This window comes from Condylostylus longicornis, unplaced genomic scaffold (assembly GCF_029603195.1).
Source record: "Condylostylus longicornis isolate FDR11 unplaced genomic scaffold, ASM2960319v2 ptg000030l, whole genome shotgun sequence".
Taxonomy (NCBI): Eukaryota; Metazoa; Arthropoda; class Insecta; order Diptera; family Dolichopodidae; genus Condylostylus; species Condylostylus longicornis.
Window position 1 is genome coordinate 4,672,000 of NW_026577999.1, and position 18,902 is coordinate 4,690,901.

General features: G+C 23.2%; 2 protein-coding genes across 3 annotated transcripts; one reads left to right on the forward strand and one right to left on the reverse strand.

Moving 5' to 3' along the window:
* Nucleotides 1–184: 184 nt before the first annotated feature.
* Nucleotides 185–16,983, reverse strand: LOC129607901 (uncharacterized). 2 transcript variants are annotated; one of them, XM_055519150.1, is made up of 20 exons: nucleotides 16,869–16,983; nucleotides 15,489–15,697; nucleotides 12,068–12,304; nucleotides 11,665–11,975; nucleotides 10,989–11,515; nucleotides 10,755–10,889; nucleotides 10,524–10,696; nucleotides 10,251–10,468; nucleotides 9,726–10,174; nucleotides 9,531–9,632; nucleotides 9,337–9,448; nucleotides 8,978–9,257; nucleotides 8,784–8,899; nucleotides 8,597–8,723; nucleotides 8,326–8,538; nucleotides 1,611–1,754; nucleotides 1,362–1,535; nucleotides 1,009–1,264; nucleotides 579–945; nucleotides 185–476 (listed from the first exon to the last, which is right to left on the reverse strand). In XM_055519150.1, exons 1-20 carry the CDS (start codon nucleotides 16,897–16,899, stop codon nucleotides 296–298), a joined length of 4,362 nt encoding a protein of 1,453 aa, XP_055375125.1. In that variant the 5' UTR covers nucleotides 16,900–16,983; the 3' UTR covers nucleotides 185–295. The 2 variants fall into 2 exon arrangements, with proteins under 2 accessions (XP_055375125.1, XP_055375124.1); XM_055519149.1 differs by having other exon boundaries at nucleotides 10,518–10,696.
* On the forward strand, nucleotides 4,439–7,289 carry LOC129607902 (arginine kinase). The gene is made up of 6 exons (XM_055519151.1): nucleotides 4,439–4,571; nucleotides 4,652–4,902; nucleotides 5,765–6,224; nucleotides 6,393–6,657; nucleotides 6,720–6,845; nucleotides 7,049–7,289. The coding sequence occupies exons 1-6, from the start codon at nucleotides 4,563–4,565 to the stop codon at nucleotides 7,276–7,278; spliced, it is 1,341 nt and encodes a 446-aa protein (XP_055375126.1). The 5' UTR covers nucleotides 4,439–4,562; the 3' UTR covers nucleotides 7,279–7,289.
* Nucleotides 16,984–18,902: the final 1,919 nt, after the last annotated feature.

Here is an 18,902-nt window from a genome sequence, read left to right on the forward strand (position 1 = left end):
TATAATATACAAATTAAAATAATCTCACATTTTGTATATTTATAAGAATAATACCTACAACTATAATAATAATCAAAATTCAATATTTTAATAAAATATAATTAAAATTTTCTTAATTTAAATTACAATTTCATACATATTTCTTACTAATTCTATATTATTATTTTTTTATAATCGCTATATTACAATTTTAATAGTATTAAAAAATAAAAATATATGTACTTATATTTAGATATTTATATATATATATATATATATATAACCTATATATAAATATTTATATACATGTACACTATTATTTACAATAATGATAATTTTCCATTTGGTATAATGAATTGCCACCGCAAAGACCACACATTTTATCTTTGAAAATATTTAAAACTTCAATATTTAAAATATCTTTCATATCGTATTGTATTGTCGTCCATAACAATTCATTTTCAATAATTAAAATATTCTGTTCATTAATTTCAATTCTAAAAAATGTAAAAAAAAAATTTTATAAAAATTATTTTTCTTAAACAATTTGAAAATTTTAGAATTAATAATTAATAAAATATTATTTTATTTAGACTTACTTAAAATCATAATTTTCTTCACCACTTGGGTAAACGAAAACTTTTTCTCTAATATTTATTTCTAGTTCATCATTTACATTAATAATAACTGGGCTGCCTGGAATTGTATCTTGTTGTTTCACTGTAAAATAATTTCCTCCTACATAAACTTTTATGCCAAATATTGTTTCAGTTTCATTCAATGATGATGACGATAATATTGGAGATGATGATGATTCAGTTAAAAATATTGCCATCTTTGGCTCTGTTGAACAATCTCCAACTAATAATGTTGAGCATGTTTCATTATTTGTATGTAAAAATGGTGTTGCCGAAATTGTATTTCCATCAAATGTACTAACAGTATTTCGAATAATAGAACAGGATCCTAAAAAAAAAATATAAATTTTTTTTTGTCATTTATTGAATCATTTGATTTTTAAAAACTCACTAATTATTCCGGAATCATGTTCAAAATTAAATTCACCATTCTCATAATTTAAATCATATAACATTTGTAAAAATGGTACATGATAAATTTTTGATGTTACATTATTAACATCGATTGTTAACCAATGTTGATCTTTTGGTATATGTACATTAACACTTAATTGTTTATTTAGACCTAAGCTATTAAGTTTCTCTTCTGATAATGCAGCAACTAAATGATCTAAACGATTTGCCCAAAATTCAAAACGTTCTGGCATCTACAATGAAAATATTTACATATATTAAAAAAATTATTAATCCATTTGGAAAAGTTTACGGAAGTTGTAAATTTTTTTTTTTTTCAAAATTTCTTACATTTTGAAATTCCATTTCAATTTTATAATTAATAACTGATGTTAAATTTTTAAAATGTTCACGATTACAAAAATTTGATAATGGTATTGGCATTAATTTTAACATTTCCTTGGGACATAAATCTTTTTCACTTAAATCGGGATTTTGATACATTAAACTGGTATTGTCAGAAGTCTAAAACGAAACAAAAAAAAAAAAGAATTTCGTTAAAATTTTCTTACAATTTTTTTTTTTTTTTAAATTTCTTACTCCAGCTGTTGCTGATAAAATTATTTGTGATGCATTTACTGGACATTCTTCATCATCCTTTAGTAATCCAAAAACCATTTTACCATTTAATGTATGGGGTTTTTTTGCAAATGATAATGGAAGATAATCAATATTCAAACAAGCCTATAATTAAATAATAAAATAAAAATTAAATTTAAAATTAATTTAAAAGTATCAATATTTTTTTAATTAATATTATTAATAATTTATAATTTTTTCTTTTAGGAAATTTCTTACTGTTTCTTCAATTATGTGCAGTTTTTGGGGAAAATTTTGAAATATTTATATTTTGTTCAAATTTTTTGATATTATTCAATAGTTCAGTTTTTCTGATTTTCGGCAAATTTTGTAATTAGCATTTATGAGAGTGCAAGAAGGATGACGGCGTGATTGTGATGCTTAAAATTCTAATTTTGATTTTCCTAAAAATCTTACAAGCACGCTGCGAGAGAATTGATTTAAATGAAAAAAAACCTGTGTAATTCTATACATGAATTTTAGAAAAAATAAATGGTTTCTAAAATTAATTAAGAAAATTTATTCTTAAGTTGAATTCAGCCAAATGGTATTAATATTAATTGCATTATTAAAATTCAATTAATTTAGTCTAATTTCGCTAGACTATTTTTGCATTGAAGACTAAAACTTAATGAATTATTGATATTTTTGTCATTCTAGTTATAAATTTGAACTATTTTAATTATTTGACACACATATAATCAAAATTTCAGATTTAAAATAGTATGTAGAGCTAATATTAAAATTCTAGCATGAATCTTAAAAAATTGATTAAGATTTTTTTTTCGATATGCATACAGTAGGTCATAATTTTATAAAATGAAATCAATCAATTCCATTAAATCAGTCAATATTTTTTTCCGCATTTAATAGGTATTTTGTCAGTGAAATTTTAAATCTTCCCCCAGTTCATAATTATTATTTTGTTAAAAACCTTGATATTGTATAAATTTCATGTCAATAATATCGATTAAGTTATTATTTACTAGAATGTTAAAATTTTCAATTTTAATGTTAAAACTAGAATCAAATTAATTTTTATAAATATTTTTTTTTATTTTGTTATATCGTATACGAATTTCATTCTATCCGTTTTTCATTATAGTCTATTAGAAATATGACCTGGTTTTTTGCTCCAAGTCTAGGGCAAAAATATTTTTGTATTCCTATTATATATAGGGTACTTGAAAAACAAAGAAATTAAAATTAGACAAAACATAATTGTAGATTTACGTTCATATTTATTTATGTCGAGGAAATCAAAATAGGCACGCGATATTTTGTATAAATTTCTTTTTTTTTTAGTTATTCTGTTTAAGTTTTTCCAACTAAATTTTATTTAATGCATCGCGTGTTTATTACTCCATGTAAAAAATACAATGATTTATTATATTCACACACATATACATATGTATTTAAATGCGGAAAATTAACTGAAATATTTTAAATTAAATCTTGACGAGAAAAAGGATAATATTCAAAATGTAATTGGAGAATTTGGTAAAATTCTCAATATTTTCATTAAAATTTAGCAAATATTTCGAAATTTATTTATAAAATTAGAATTTTTGGTATTCTTGCTAAATTTGTTTATTTCAAGCCCTTTACTCTAGCGGTTTTATAAGTTCTTTGTTTAAAGCTTCTCTCTTTTTCTGAAGGAAAGTAGGAAGCAAAAAAAAAAAAAAATTGAGAAAAAGTAGAAATTTCATGAAAATTCGTTAAAATCTCTGCATCTCGGAAATCGTTGAGATTTGACACCTAGTTACAATCAAAAATTTTATCTATTCTTAATGACCTATAAGAATAATGGTATAAGTTCTATATTAGTTAAGGCACTGATTACTTTCCAAACTAGAACATGTACTCCCCCCAGTAGAAATCCAGTGCGACAGACTCAGCAATACAATTTTAATTGTTAAATAAAGCAGAAAAACTACTAATTAATTTATCAGCAGCAGGTAAGTTTTCCTTAAAACCGACGAAATTATTTTATTCACTTAACACACATTGTGTATTTATGTATTTAACTTTAAAAAATACTAATTGCATATTTACGGGCTCTTAATAAATCAGGATTTCGCTTTTTTTTTTCAAATTGTAGGAAATTTTCATTACAACCATAGTAATTATGATAAATTTTCTAAATCTTTAACATTTAATTTTATAATAATAACCTAAATGGATGCCATAAACATATACCACGTGTATAAACAGAATACCTACACAAATTTACTTTATGTTGTGCTCATCGAACCCAAATAATAATTGTGTTTTCAAAACAAAATTTCACGTGATAATATTTATGAACACTTTTTTTTTATTATTTTATAAAACAAATATATAGGTAAATAAATAACTAAATTATTGTATTAAATAAGTAAGTACGGGTACCTACACAATATAAAAATGTTTGATCAATATTTTGGTTTTTTGTTGTTTTGTGTTTCTTATTTTAAATAAGAATTTGGAATAGGTACAACACTTACGGGTATAATAATTTTGTTTTTAAGTACATTTAAATATCAGTAATAGTGTAGGGAGTAAGTAGGAACCTTATACATAGAATAATTCGCATAAATTACTAATAAATTAAATAATGAACGAACATTAAATGTTAAGAACCTGCTAAATGACATTTAAATTATAAATTTTTAAATTATTTAAAAAAAAAAATTATTATTTATAATAGTAGGCTATAATTGTGTTTATTTGACTATTAATTGCCAAAAACAAAAAATTTAATTTAAAAATTTTTAGTTTATTTTTAGTAAAAACAAATATTCTATCTTGCTTTTCTAAAATCTTAATTATTACATAACAATAAATTTCATTTCGTAAATTGGAAATTAAATTAAAAATTTAAATTAAAAAAGAAAACAGGTTAATTTTTATTTAAAATAAAAAAATCAAATAATGGCAACGGTAAGTTCTCAAAAAATTTTTATTAAATATTACTAATTAATTTAATTAATTTAATTACAAAATAAAATTTATAAAATTAGATTGAAGCAAAACGTGAACAATTTCGTAAATATCTTGAACGTTGCGGTTTAATTGATAGTTTAAGTCGAGCTTTAATTAAATTATATGAAGAACAAAATAAACCAGATGATTGTATACGTTATGTAAGAAAATATATGTGTGATTCATGCCCAGATGATGAAGATTATGATGAATTAAAAGAGAATTATGAGAAATTAAAATTAAAAATTGTTGAATTAGAAGAAGAATTAGAAAAATTTAGAGCTGATGTGTAAGTCAAAAATTTATAAAATCCTAATTTCAATATGTACAAATGTGTGTTTGTGCATATTTTTAATATAAATTTTAATATAATTTAGTGAAATTTAAGTACACTATAAAAAATTTTCATTTAAAATTAAAAAATAAACACATTTAGTCCAACAGTTTAAACGATCTACTTGCAAAATATGTTTTGAATATGAAGTGGCGGGGTACGATTATAATCAATTTTCTTGCACGAAGTATGTAACACCAAGAAGGACGCACTTGCGTTACCATAATGTGCATATTATATTCTTGTTCAGAATCGAATTTTAAGTCCATTTAGCTATATCCGTCTGTCTGTCCATCAGCTGTTGACGAATTAATTGTAGATCGCAAATCACTAAAAATTTGAAATTTGGAATACATGCATATTTTTAACAAAACGTTGTAGTGAAAATATTCTAAATTTAAAATGAACAAAATATTTCCCATACAAACACCTAGAATTGGTCTTAAAAAAAATCAATAAATTTGCGGAATATCGTTGAACAGGTCTTCGAAATCTCACCAAGTTTGGTTCGAAAAGTTTCCTGTTCTCCATGGTTCCAGGTCCTTAGAAAGATCTTTTAAAAAATTTGGCTAATAAGGTCATTCTGTGTTAGCCTAAACTTAAAATACTTTGCCATTCGATTTTTATTCCGAAAATTAAAAATTTTGTATAACTGTGTTTAATGAATTTAATTTATCCTTTTATTGTACACACATACATATGTAGCACGATATGGTAAACATAGTGCGAGTTACTTAATTTATTTTAGCAACTTTTAACAAATTTTTTACAGTATACTTATATATAAATGTATTTATTTTTTATTATTTAACAACAGAACACGTACGCCAAGTGAAATTTTATCTCTACTTGAAGATGGTTGGAAAAAATTACAAAGTGATACAACTGATTCACTATTAAAAAAATATTTCACCAATGAAATATTAGAAGAATTAAAAAGTGTAAATACAACAAAGAATGCAACACTTTTAGATTGTTTACAATCCGGTTTGAAATTTCATGAATCAAAATTGGGAATTTATGTTGCTGATCCAGAATGTTATGATACATATAAATCATTATTTGATCCAATTATAATATCATATCATAATATTGAAGATTCGAATGCTGAAAAATTACAAAATGATATTGATTGGGGTAATATTGCTGATATCGGAGATTTAGATCCTGAAGAGAAATACATTTTATCAACAAAATGCCGTGTTATTAGAAATTTAGAAAATACAGCTTTTTCCCCAATTTTAAAACAAGAAGAATTTTTAGAAATTGAAGATAAGGTATATAAGAATTTCTAAAATATTATAATATTTAAGAGTATCCATCACTTTGATAGTTACACAATTCAGCAAATATAAACTCATTAGCTGGAACGTGTAGCTTTGAAGTCAGAGGGTACATATTGTTGTATATCAAATTAAATTGTATATAAAATTATGCATTCACAGGTGAAAAAAGCATGCGAACAACTTAAAGGTGATTTATCTGGAAATTATAGGACATTGAAAGAAATCGATTTAGTAACACAGGAACAAATGATAAAAAACCACATTCTATACAAAAAAGGTAATGAATATTTATCAGCAGCTGGTTGCTACCGATATTGGCCGACCGGTCGTGGTATATATACAAATGAAAAAGAAAATTTTATTGTTTGGGTAAATGAACAAGATCATATGCGTATTATTTCTATGAGCAAAGGAGGAAATTTAGGTAATATCGTATTTAATTGAAAAATAAGATAATATTAAACTTATTTTTATTTCGAATTGAAGGTGAAGTATACAATAGGCTTGTCGATGGTGTTCAAACTATTGAAAATTCAATTAAAGTTGAAAGACATTCAAAATATGGTAATGTAACAATAAATCCTTGTAATTTGGGTACATCTTTAAAAGCAAGTAAGTATTCATAAATCAAAAATAAGGAAATATTAAAATTTGATAATTTTATAATTTAAATTTCTTTTCCAAACATCGGAATTGCAGAATACACAATTTAGCAATAACAGCTTATATGCTGAATTGTGCAGAAATGCAGTGTTATACTAAAATTCCGATATTACGGTTTACAATTTATTAAGTATACACAATATGCTTTTTAGGTGTTCATATTCGATTACCAAATTTATCAAGAGATGATGACAGATTTAAGGAGATGTTAAATCAACTTCAATTACAAGTACGTGATACAGCCGACGTATATACCACTCTTGAAGAAGGTGTATTGGATATTTCAAATAAACGTTGTCTTGGACATTCCGAATTCGAAATTTTACAATGCTTACAAGAGGGCATAAAAGAATTAATTAAAGCTGAAGAAGAATTAGAATAGTTTAATTACAATTATTGAAACCGAACAGATATACACACAATTTATTTGAATTTGTTTAAAATTAATTATTAATAAAATAATTTAATAAAAATAATAAAATATTAGGTGTTTTGTGTTAAAATTATTGCAAAGGTTTAGTTAGACTCAGACTTAAAAAACATTAAAATTAAAACATTTTAAACATTTTTAGGTGTAATTTAAATTCAATCGAAAAAACCTTATAAATATTTTAAATTCACTTTGGAATAAATTCTAAAAAAAATGATGAAAATTGCCAAGAAAACTGAGGTGAGATTAGTTGAAGAATTTAAAATTATTTAAATATCCTTCTTTAGAATCGAATGTATTTAATAAAGCTACTGATTATAGTGGTTTGCATCATGTAATAGATTAGGTCCTGATAAAAAACATATTTTAAAAATCAATACAAATTATGAGTGCAAGAAATATAATTGTTTGTGTTTTCGTACATTGGATAAGGAATAGGAATCTGAATTTAAAGATTTTTGATTCTAAAATGAACCAACAAAAGATTTAACAGAACAAAAGCTATTTTTTAAAAATCCGACCAAAGAGGCAATTATACTGTTGGTTTATATAATTGTCGGTCAACAAATTGTCGTCTTATACACCAATGTTTAAAAATAATGGCAAATTGGATCAATTAACTAGAGCATTTGGAATATGTTTTACAATACAAGGTTGAGATTTAGGTAATTTGAAATATAATTTTGTTTTTTCCATAATATGTAGTTTATATGGAGCACAAATTCATGAATATTTCAAACACAGTAAAACCTTCATACGAGTACAAAGAACACTAAAAATATTTTATTTGTAATACAGACTTTATATGATAAAGAAAATTTGATGTAATCAAGACACTACTTCTATGCAATATTTGCATTTTCTATATAAAATTTACCATTTACGTAATTATTTCAGAAGAATATTGCATATAATAAGATTCGACTCAAATATAATTCAAATTTCGAAAAAACAATTTTTTTCAGAAATTCTTTTTATGTTTTTTGTTTGATTTCTTACCTTATAATTTTCTGAATCATGTGAACTTCTTGTTATTATTCCTGTTGTTTTATACCACTGTGTTTTAGATGATTCCAAATATTTAATAATGAAATTCCAATCATGAAGTATTTTTTCTGATTTATCATTTAAATGTGAAAGACCAAATACTATTTCAAATACATTTTCTCCACCAGTCTTATGATATTCCTTCGTACAAATAGAACCATTTATCTAAAAAAATTTAGTAATATTATTGTAATTATTAAAAAAAGATATTTTCTGGTTTTACCCTGGTCATTTCATTATTACGCAATAGCATTGTAAAATTTCTATCGTATCCTATATGTATTGAACTTAATTGTGCAATTGAAAATAAATACATGACACCATTAATTAAAATATTTTTTGTAAATCCACTGAAACACAAAATAAAAAGAAATATAAAATGTTAATTCAAATAAGATGAAAATTTTTACTTTTCAGTAAAATCCAATTTCAAAAACATTGTTCTATAACTATTAAGATCTTCAACATTTGTATTTACTGATATTGAAATTCCTAAATCCTTTATATCATATTCAAGTAGATTTAACTAAAATTAAAAAAAAATTAATTATACATTAAATATAATTGAAATAAAATATTTGAAATAAATTATAATTTAACTTACTGTATTTTGTTTTCTTGGTTGTAATATTAATTCTTTAAATTGTTTATTATTTGTAATAATACCTTTTGTTATTGTTACAGAACGTGATTTAAATGTTAGACCACTAACTGAATTTGGTGGTCTTGAAAATGAAAATTTTAAGCATAAATCAGTAATATTAATTGTTATTTCATTATTAACTGGAAAATAAACTAAAATACCCTGTTCACGATTAATTTCATGATCTAAATTTAAAAATGGATTATAACTACGTGATTTACAAGATGCATATGAATTATATCTGTAAAATTAACAAAAAAAAAAAAAATTATATAAATATATAAAATGAAAATAAAAGAAACTATGTAATATTTAATAACCTGGCATCAATTTCATGAGATCTTGTTATTGAATCTGTTGTTGTTATTTGACTAATATTGCCACGAAGAGATGTTAATACTGTTTTTTGAATTAATACGTCGCCAGGAGTTCCTATAATTCAATAAAATTAAGTATTTCTAAATTAGTTTTAGTTCTATAAACAAAATTTTAAATAAAATTTTAATAAAATTACCTAGAACAGTAGGAACAGCAAATTTAGTCATAAATGGCCACCGTACAGTTTGCATATTTATATGACTATCAGCCAAAAATAAAATATTTAATCTGCTAATCACTTAAATTAAAAATTTCTCATTATAAAATATAATCTTATTAAACAAATAATATATTATTTATATTTCAAAAATAAATACATAAATAAACTTACAATCTCCATAACTTAAATTAACAAAAGTTTTCTGATTTAAATAATATGATAAAACTGTTTTCCCTTCGATTTGTATTATAAATTCTAAATGTAATGGTGTTGAATTAATTTTTGGTATATTCATTTTTTCAAAAATTTCCACTAAATTTATTAATTTAATCTTTTCCAAATCTAATTTACGAAAACGATTTAAAAATGCATCTGATAAACCTCTTGCTTTTATATAAAGTGCTAATTGTCCAGTAAATTTTCCTAAAGCTTCAGTATCAAATTTGAAATATGCAACAACTGGTAAATCTGATATAGGATCACCAACTAAAAATGCTTGTAACATAGCACCGATACCAAATTTTGAATCACGATAATCAAATATATAATTTCCAGTAACCCAATAACGTGATGCTGGAGCTGGTGGTAAATGACGATGCATATATGATAGAAGACGACGTCTAAAATATGTTAAATTTTATTGTTAACATTATGAAAAAAAATGTTTTTAATTAAATTTAAATGAATGTTGTTTACAAAGGTTGATAGCACGGATATGTTGTTTCCGATATACTTTTAATAGTTGTTCTATAATAATTTATTAAATGTGGATCTGTTTCATCTTTTATTATTCTGTGTATGCTAATTAAACGTGCTGGAGTTGGTTTAGATACTATTAATAAAGTTAAAGCAGCTACTCTTAATTCTAATGTTGCTTTATTTGATTCAAAAATTGGCCAGTAAATTTCATAAATCTAAAATAGAAATTTTGTCTTTTAATGATTTTTTTATACTATTTCTTACATTTACTTTATCTGATCTAGTATAAGCTAAAGGCATTGTTGTCCAAGCTGCTAAAAATTTTAGATCAGAATTCTCTTTTGGATCTTTAATTATAGGATCTAAATAATTTGCAACGTTTCCAAGTTGTAAATTACCAAGACCTTGAAGATATAGCATTTTCTGTTCATAATCATGGCCATCTGTAAAAATATTTATTTTGAAAAATGTTTAATTAAAAATGAAAAAAATTATTTTTACTTAAGTAAAAATTAAAATATTTTTGGACATATTCTTCAAATTCGTCATTGGTCATCTTTTTCGCTACAAATACATTATAAATTAATGTTGCATAACTTAATATAGCAGCCTGACGAACATCAGGACGATCTGGTCCTAAAAATATAATTATGTAAGTAAAAAGTAATTAATTTAAATTAAGGATAATTATTATAGGAATTCTGCACATATGCATATATTAATTAAAGTACTTACCTAACGATAAAAATGCTTCACATTCTCTAACTAAATCAACAGATAAATCATAAATATGAAATGGGAATGAAATTAATAATTGAACAGCTGTTGCTGCTTTTAATTGTTTGACCATTATTAAATCTCTTGTTAAAAGAACTGATGATTTTGTTCCAACTCTTGGTAAAATTTCATAAAATATATTTCGGATCGTTTCTTGCCTATATGATGTACCAATATCAAGTTCATTATATAAAGTTTGTAATGATGTGTAATCTAAATGAGATAATACTTTTATAATATCTGAAACTATGCTATCATATGGTTCATCAAATTTTAAATCAATTGTTTCTAAATTTTCAGCTAATTTATTTAAATATGATGAAGCATTTCTAATTAAATCTTCTTGTTTTGGTTGGAATCGACCAGCTGTTGGATCATTTACATCTAAAGCTAATAATTGTAAATTACTTTCCATTTCCGACATACCAGTTTCAATATCAATTGGTATATCAAAATCAGTTTCATTCAGAAAATTTAATTTAAGTCTGGAAATAAACACAAAATTAAAATTAATTATTTTAAAAATAATACTTTTAAAAATAGCAACACATTATTAGGTTTTTCAACATATCAAAAGTTGGACCATACAAATTGTGAGTTGGAATTTTTATTTTTAGACTAAAATATAACTTACTCTGAATCAACATATTGTGCTTCTCCAGTTGATTCAAATGTATGAATTAATGTGATTCCTTTAACACTAGCTGTTTTCATTAAATATTCATGTTCTGAATGTGGATATAATTCAAAAACAGCATCATTTCCAATTATAACATTCTTTTGAAAATCAAATTCACATGAATTAGCTGGTACATTACTCCTTCGTAAATGAATTCCTTCATAAAATGGAGAACAAGCTTTTAATTCTGGTGTTTTTCGAACAACAAGATGATCTTTTCTATCTGTTATATAATATTCTGTAGGACATTTGCCGTGAATACCTTTCTAAAAAAAATTTTTACATTTAAAAGTTATAAAAAATTTTATAAAATTTAATAATTAATAATAAAATCATATAGGTTTTTTATTTTTCTTACTTCATCGATTGAAAAAGCTGATGATCCACCATTATTTAATTGTAATTGTAATGTTGATGCAATAGCTCTTTTAAAATTTGTAGACCATATTGGATCAGATTCTTTGAATATTAAATGTGATATTTTATTTGTTGTACCATCGATGACTATTTTGAATGGTTTATATGGTGGATGCATTTCTTTATTTTGATGAAATTTTTCTCCTGTATTATCTATTGTGACTTCCTCGATAGCAAGCTAAATATAAAATAAAATAAAATCAAAATTACGTCTTGTAGAATAATATTTCGGACGCTTTTTGTGACAAATAGTAAGACGCGCGTCTAGCAGAATAAAAAATCTGTCACCACACACATTTTTATGTGCGCGTATCTATTAGAATAAGGTTGATTTTAAATTTTTTTACAGTACTGTAATATATTTCGCTTTAAAACGTTTGTTTATTATAATAAATACGTATGTATAAGTAGGTATTGATAAACATTGGTAATTAAATATTGCAATATTTATAGAAATGATCTAAGTAACTAGTACAAAAATTAATAAAATCACAATTTCTTAAAAGAAAAACAGCTGACTGATTAAAATATTTTCATGTGAAAATCAGAACGTGTAAATTTATAATAATTATAATATCATTATCAATTAAATTGTAAAACAAGAAAAATAATTAAAGATAATTCAATTTATATTTTTTCTTTTTAATATTTACAGATTACGATTTAGTAAACGCTATATAGTTTTGGATGAATAAATGCATTCTTATATTTTGCCGATAATTTGAAAACTACATACTATACTCGTTCGAGTATATGTATATATTTCTTCATACATATGTATGCCTGCAAAGTAAACACATTGTACATATGTGTTTATAATAATTCACGCAACTAAGAAAAATGAAAGTTATCATCTTGCAGTTTTCTGTTTTTCTTCTTATTTGCAACCGGAATCATGAATATAATAAAGTTGGGTCAAACCAATGGTTTGTATTGTAGCACTTTTCCCTTCAACAAGTGAAAATTCTGCTTTTAAATACAGTCTATGTATACCAGCTATCACACTATTAAAATTATTTTCATTCATACACAAAGCTACTTCTAGGATTGCATATATTTAGGATGATGCATATATGCAGTATTTGAAATAGAGCAAAAATTAATATAAAGAGGGGTTAACATAATGCTCGATTTTAAGGTTTAAATGTGTGAGTTAAGAAAAATAATTATATTTTTTAATGTCATGGAATTTACCGTTAACTTTTTGCGTTTATAGACATTTGAAAAAACTTGCGGTTTCGGAAATATAGAAGCTTGAAATTTCGGAAATCCCCTAAAATTTCAAGCTTCTACAGGCTGGGGTCTAGAAGAAAAACAAAATCAAAAATATGAAAAAAAAAGACTTTACATAACGGTAAATTTGGACGACCATTTTGTTTTTCTTAAGTTTAACTATAGTATAACGCGTCACGGGAAGCAAGCTGCTGTCTTTATGCGTTTGCAAAATTTCAAAAATGCTTATGGTTTCATTGCAACAAATAGTTAAAAAAGGCCATTTTTAGGGTTTTGGGGGGGTATAACTTCTAGAGGGGGGGAGATAGGTAAAAATTTTGTTCTACCTAAAATAAGTTTCTAGTAAAGATTTTCCGTTTCAAAACATTATCAAATTTATGTAAGAACTCTCAAATTCTGTCTTCATAAATTTTTAATACTATTGTATATAAATGATTAATAACAATAATGTTGTATTACATAATTACATACTGCTAAAATATAAATAGACAAATAAATAGAAAAAAAAATAAATAAATGTAACCATAAAACCGACTCAACCGAAAAAAAATCTTGCCATAATGCTAGTCCAAAAAAATTTCCATGGCTCATTACTGAAAAACTTTAATTTATTAACAAATCACATGAGTGAATTAGATTAACATAGACAAGGGGGAACAGAAAGCGTATGATACAAAAAAAAATGATAGAAAAAAATTTTAAAAGAGATAATTGGCACGGACCTTAATCTTTCATAATTTTTTAATAAAATTTTAAAATATCCGCAAATATGATTTATGTAGACGATCGTGGCTCTTACTTTGCTAACCAGGCTTTACATTCCATACATTCATATATAAGTGTAAGTATAGGAAATTTTTAATTCATAATATGTATAAGCTCTATTAATAGATAAGTGTTATTAAAAAATTGAAATCGAAATTATATAGGAATATTTTGATAACACCCGCAAATTCACACTTAAAACACAAAAAAAAAAACTATGCGACTATCACTCTGTTATCAAGGCGCACACATGCGGTACAAAGGCACACATAAATACCATTTAAATTGTCATTTATATTTCGAATATTCTAATATTGTCCTTATCAGAAAAGATTTTTTCTTTTTATTTTTCTTTCTACTATGTATGTATGAAATATCAAAAATCATTGATCATCGCTAAAAATAAATAGAATTGTTTTAGTGACGAAAATGAGTGAAAATATCACTTTTATTTTATTTATTATTGTTTGTATATATGTATCAAAGTATACACATACGATTATTTCTACATACATTTATTGTCTTCTTCTTCTTTATTTACTATATGTGTACTTTCTTGTTACTTTATAGTAGACATAATTGAAATCAAGTTTAAAAGTTCAACGATCCTTTGAAAATTTTAACAGAAGGTTAACATTCTTGATGGAAAAATTATAATAAAAATGAAATTGGTGAAATTGAATGCTGTTAATTATGTATATACATATAGATTTGTGAATAGACGGTGTTTGCAATTATGCTTTTAAAATTTTAGCGAGCTTTTCAATGTGTCACTACTTAAGGCGAACATTCATTTGTTTTCCATAATATTATATTTAGTGTCGATCACACACAATATATATTACATATGTGTGTGTATGTTACTTATGGATGTTTTTATTCAGCTATAAAAATATTTAAATATCATTAATTGAATTGTTAACATTTGATTCAAGTTAAATTAATTGACAATATATAAGACTATTAGTGGAATATAAAATATCAAAGAAATGCAATATTTTCTTTTACTTATTAAACGACATTTCAAATTAGAAAATAAAATATTTATGGATATTTAAATAAGTTTTTAAAATTTGAGAATTATCTGAAATTATTTCAAAAATTAGTGGAAATTCCGGTAATTTTATTAAAAAACTTCTGAATTATATTAGTTAGTTTTCGGTTAATATAATATAAATACTCAAATGCAACAGGACTCTTAGTGCCGAACAGGTTGACATGTAGTTATCCACATTAAAAAAATATTTAACAAAAATCTGAAATATTCATGCATTATATGTTTAACAGGTTAATACTTTCCCTATATTATATACATTTATTTATATATATGTATCTACATATATGTAAAGAAATTTTGAACTTACTGCAGCTGCTAAAGTATTTTCACTTTGTTTTTGTAATGTTAATCTTCCTTTTACAGTCCAACCGGTTGTTGGTGGTGGTAAAGATGATTTTTCATTTAAATCCTGTGGTGGTTTAGCACCAACAGATACTTTTCCAATATATTCATATAATAATTGTTTAGATCCAATATATTTAAAACCAATGCAATTATCAATTAATAACGTTATACCTATTAATAAAATTTATTATAAAAATATTGCAAAACATAAAAATATAAAAACAAAAAAATTGATAAACAATTCACTTGAATAATTTTCGGTGAAAAAATTTATGACATTATAATATGTGAATACTAAAAATCTTAATTCAAAATAGTTTTTTTCTAATTCACAATATTTTATAATCTTATCTACGCTTTTTTAATTTAATATTTTAAAATCATAGAAATATGAAATTTCATGAATAAATTAATATTAATATAATAAAATTTAATTATTTAATTTTATATTTGGAAATATTTTTTAACTGAATTTAATATATCGAAAATTGATGTAATTGAAAAATTCTATTGTATAATTAAATAATTAATGAAATCCATGTCCTATGTAGCTAAAGATGAATAATTTTAATAATATGGTTATAAAACTATTTTTTCACTAAATTTGATAATTATTATGTTGGAATTTTAATAATAGAATGCACATCCCTTCAATTTGATGTTTTCAATGTCACAAAAAGCCAAAAAAATTTTTTTTTGTAAAATATTAATAATTGTGTGTATAATTTATATGAATATTTTAAATTAATTTATTGATGATAACATTAATTTTCATTCTTAATTTTTTTTTTCGCTTTTTTATTGAAATATGATTTATATTTTTATTAATAAAATAAGCGTAACAAAAAAGAAAAAAAAAACCAAAAACAAAAAATAAATAAAAAAATTGATAAAACACTCAGAGGTCATAAAAAAATTATCACTATTTAATTAATTGTGATTTTCTATCTAAAACTATGACGTAATGAACTTTTAAAAAGAATTGAAAATTAATCATTTTAATTTTACTTATTGTTGCTATTCTTATTATTATATTTTTATATTTATGTATTATTATCATTGTTATAATATCCCTTTTGCCTTTATATTAATATGATAGCGATGCTAGATAGTATAAAATAAGAAATGTCAATTGATCTGATAAATCATATTAATTGTGAATTAAAATATATATTACATTTACAATATGAATAGTGCAAAATGGCGCATTATCGGAAAATTTAATTTATCGTAATTAATAAATACATATATTATGTATAGTAAATAAATACGAGTATAATTATTATTACTATACATAGATATAATATAATTATTTAAATTTATTAAGATATAATTTACGTACACGTAACTAGTAAGTACTGTGTGAAACGCATTGTAAAAGTTTTACTATTTTTTTAGATATACTTAAAAAATTTTTTTTAACTTTTTATCTTAAAATTAATCAGAAACTAAAAATCACAAAATAATATTTTTTTTTTTAATTTATTGTTATACGTTAATAAACTTAGAATAATTATTAATTAATTTTAAGTATTATCATCGAGAGAAAGTATATATTTTAACTTTTATGTATGTATTAATTGATTAAAAATTCAATATTATATTTCTCTGTTTTTCAAATAATTATTAAAGATTTAAATAAGTCTTATTCAAACGCGTTCTCTAGACAAACTGATTCTGATATCATTTTATTTAAATTGAATTTTTTTTTTGAAATTTCATTTTAGTAATTGGTCCAGTGACGACTTGAAAGAATATATTCTGAATATTATTATATTCCGTTAAAATAAATACATACAAATAAATATTATTCGTACTTATCACATGAGTGATTGTAGTAGTTGGGATGCAAAAAAAAAATTATAAAATGAAATAAATTGAAAATATATATTGATAAGAATTCAAGATTTTAGTTTCCGAACATAATTTTGGTAAACAAAAATTTTAGTGGTGTATACTATAGCAAAAATGCTGTGACTTATTGCAAAATGTCAATATGGGTCTGAATTAAGGAGATTTTATTGCTGTTTGATTTTTCGAAAAAGCAAACATTTTTGACATTTCAAACGTGATTTGTTACAGTTGTCAATAAAAGTGTGTTTTCTCGTTTCACTATAAGGAAATTTTTAACAATTAACACAATATTGACTTAGTTACGTCAATTGTTGTAGTTTACAAAAACAACATTATGATAGTCGCAAAAAAATCCGATTATTTGATTGAACTATTAAATATAAAAAGATGATAATTAAAAATATTTAATTTTTAAAGAATGATATAAATAAGAAACTATTTGTGGAACCCAATTATTAATTGCAAAGTTGAAGAATAGCTAAAAAAAAAAATAATAATAAGTCAAATTAATTAAATTCCAATTTCTGAATATGTTTTAAAATTATTTTCTCTTCTTAAAATTATATACAAATATATACATCATATTAAATGTCAACTATATATAATGTATATGTATACATAAACGAGACTATGTAAATTTAAAGAAAAAAATAAACAAAATTAAAATTTGTAATGTTTCGAATAATATTGGACAATATTTTTTGATTTAACCTCTGACTCAAATCAATTAATAAATTCATTTAATATATGTATTCTTAATGTGCGTACATGTATAAAATTTCTATTCTGGGAATGCCTTAATTCATCTTAGTTGATTCTATCTATTTTTGGACAAAATAAATTATTATTGGTTTTTTTTTTTTATATAATGAAGACTTGTATAAAAAATAAATTTTGACATAAAATGAAATTCTTATATTTATACGTTATACGATACGGTGTATGAATACGTTATACGACACGGTATATGAATATAATTATATGCTAACTATATGCAAATATTAATGAAATAAAATCAATATACTCGTATCTTATATATGCATGCAGATATTTCCGTTTAAGATTTAAAAATATTATAGTTAATCAATATAAAAACGGAAGATTATCGTTTCTATTTTACAATTTCACGTGTGTATACTTAATATGGTATTTATTAAGCTATCATTATTTTCAATGCAATTGAAATTTTTTTTTATATTTTTATAGTTAATATTCCGTTTACCAATAGTTTTTACAGCTGGATGACGTTACGTGCAAATTTGTCTAACATAACTTCAACATCTATTTATCAGTATGAAAAATGAAAGAGAAAATTATTATGATAGTCAATAATATTTTATTTGGCCTTTACTTACTTTAAAGAATTCATTGATTTTAAAATTATTATGTTCGCACAACTATATATGCAAATATATATTTGCAAAAAATTAAACAATTATTTAGATCATTATTATTTTTCTTGATTTCAGCAATATTTTTATGTTTTGTGAAATGAACAGGAAACAAAGAATAAAAAAAAGGA

What these genes read in the sequence shown, in the direction of transcription:
- LOC129607902 (XM_055519151.1), top strand. An exon ending in TTTTAGAAATTGAAGATAAG is followed by an intron (nt 6,225 to 6,392) that starts GTATATAAGAAT and finishes ATGCATTCACAG; the next exon opens with GTGAAAAAAGCATGCGAACA. An exon ending in GAGCAAAGGAGGAAATTTAG is followed by an intron (nt 6,658 to 6,719) that starts GTAATATCGTAT and finishes TTCGAATTGAAG; the next exon opens with GTGAAGTATACAATAGGCTT.
- LOC129607901 (XM_055519149.1), bottom strand. Translation starts at nt 16,899, where the DNA reads ATGCGTTTCACACAGTACTTACTAGTTACGT. An exon ending in ACAGTACTTACTAGTTACGT is followed by an intron (nt 15,698 to 16,868) that starts GTACGTAAATTA and finishes TTTTATTAATAG; the next exon opens with GTATAACGTTATTAATTGAT. An exon ending in ATATTTTAATTTTTACTTAA is followed by an intron (nt 10,697 to 10,754) that starts GTAAAAATAATT and finishes ATATTTTTACAG; the next exon opens with ATGGCCATGATTATGAACAG.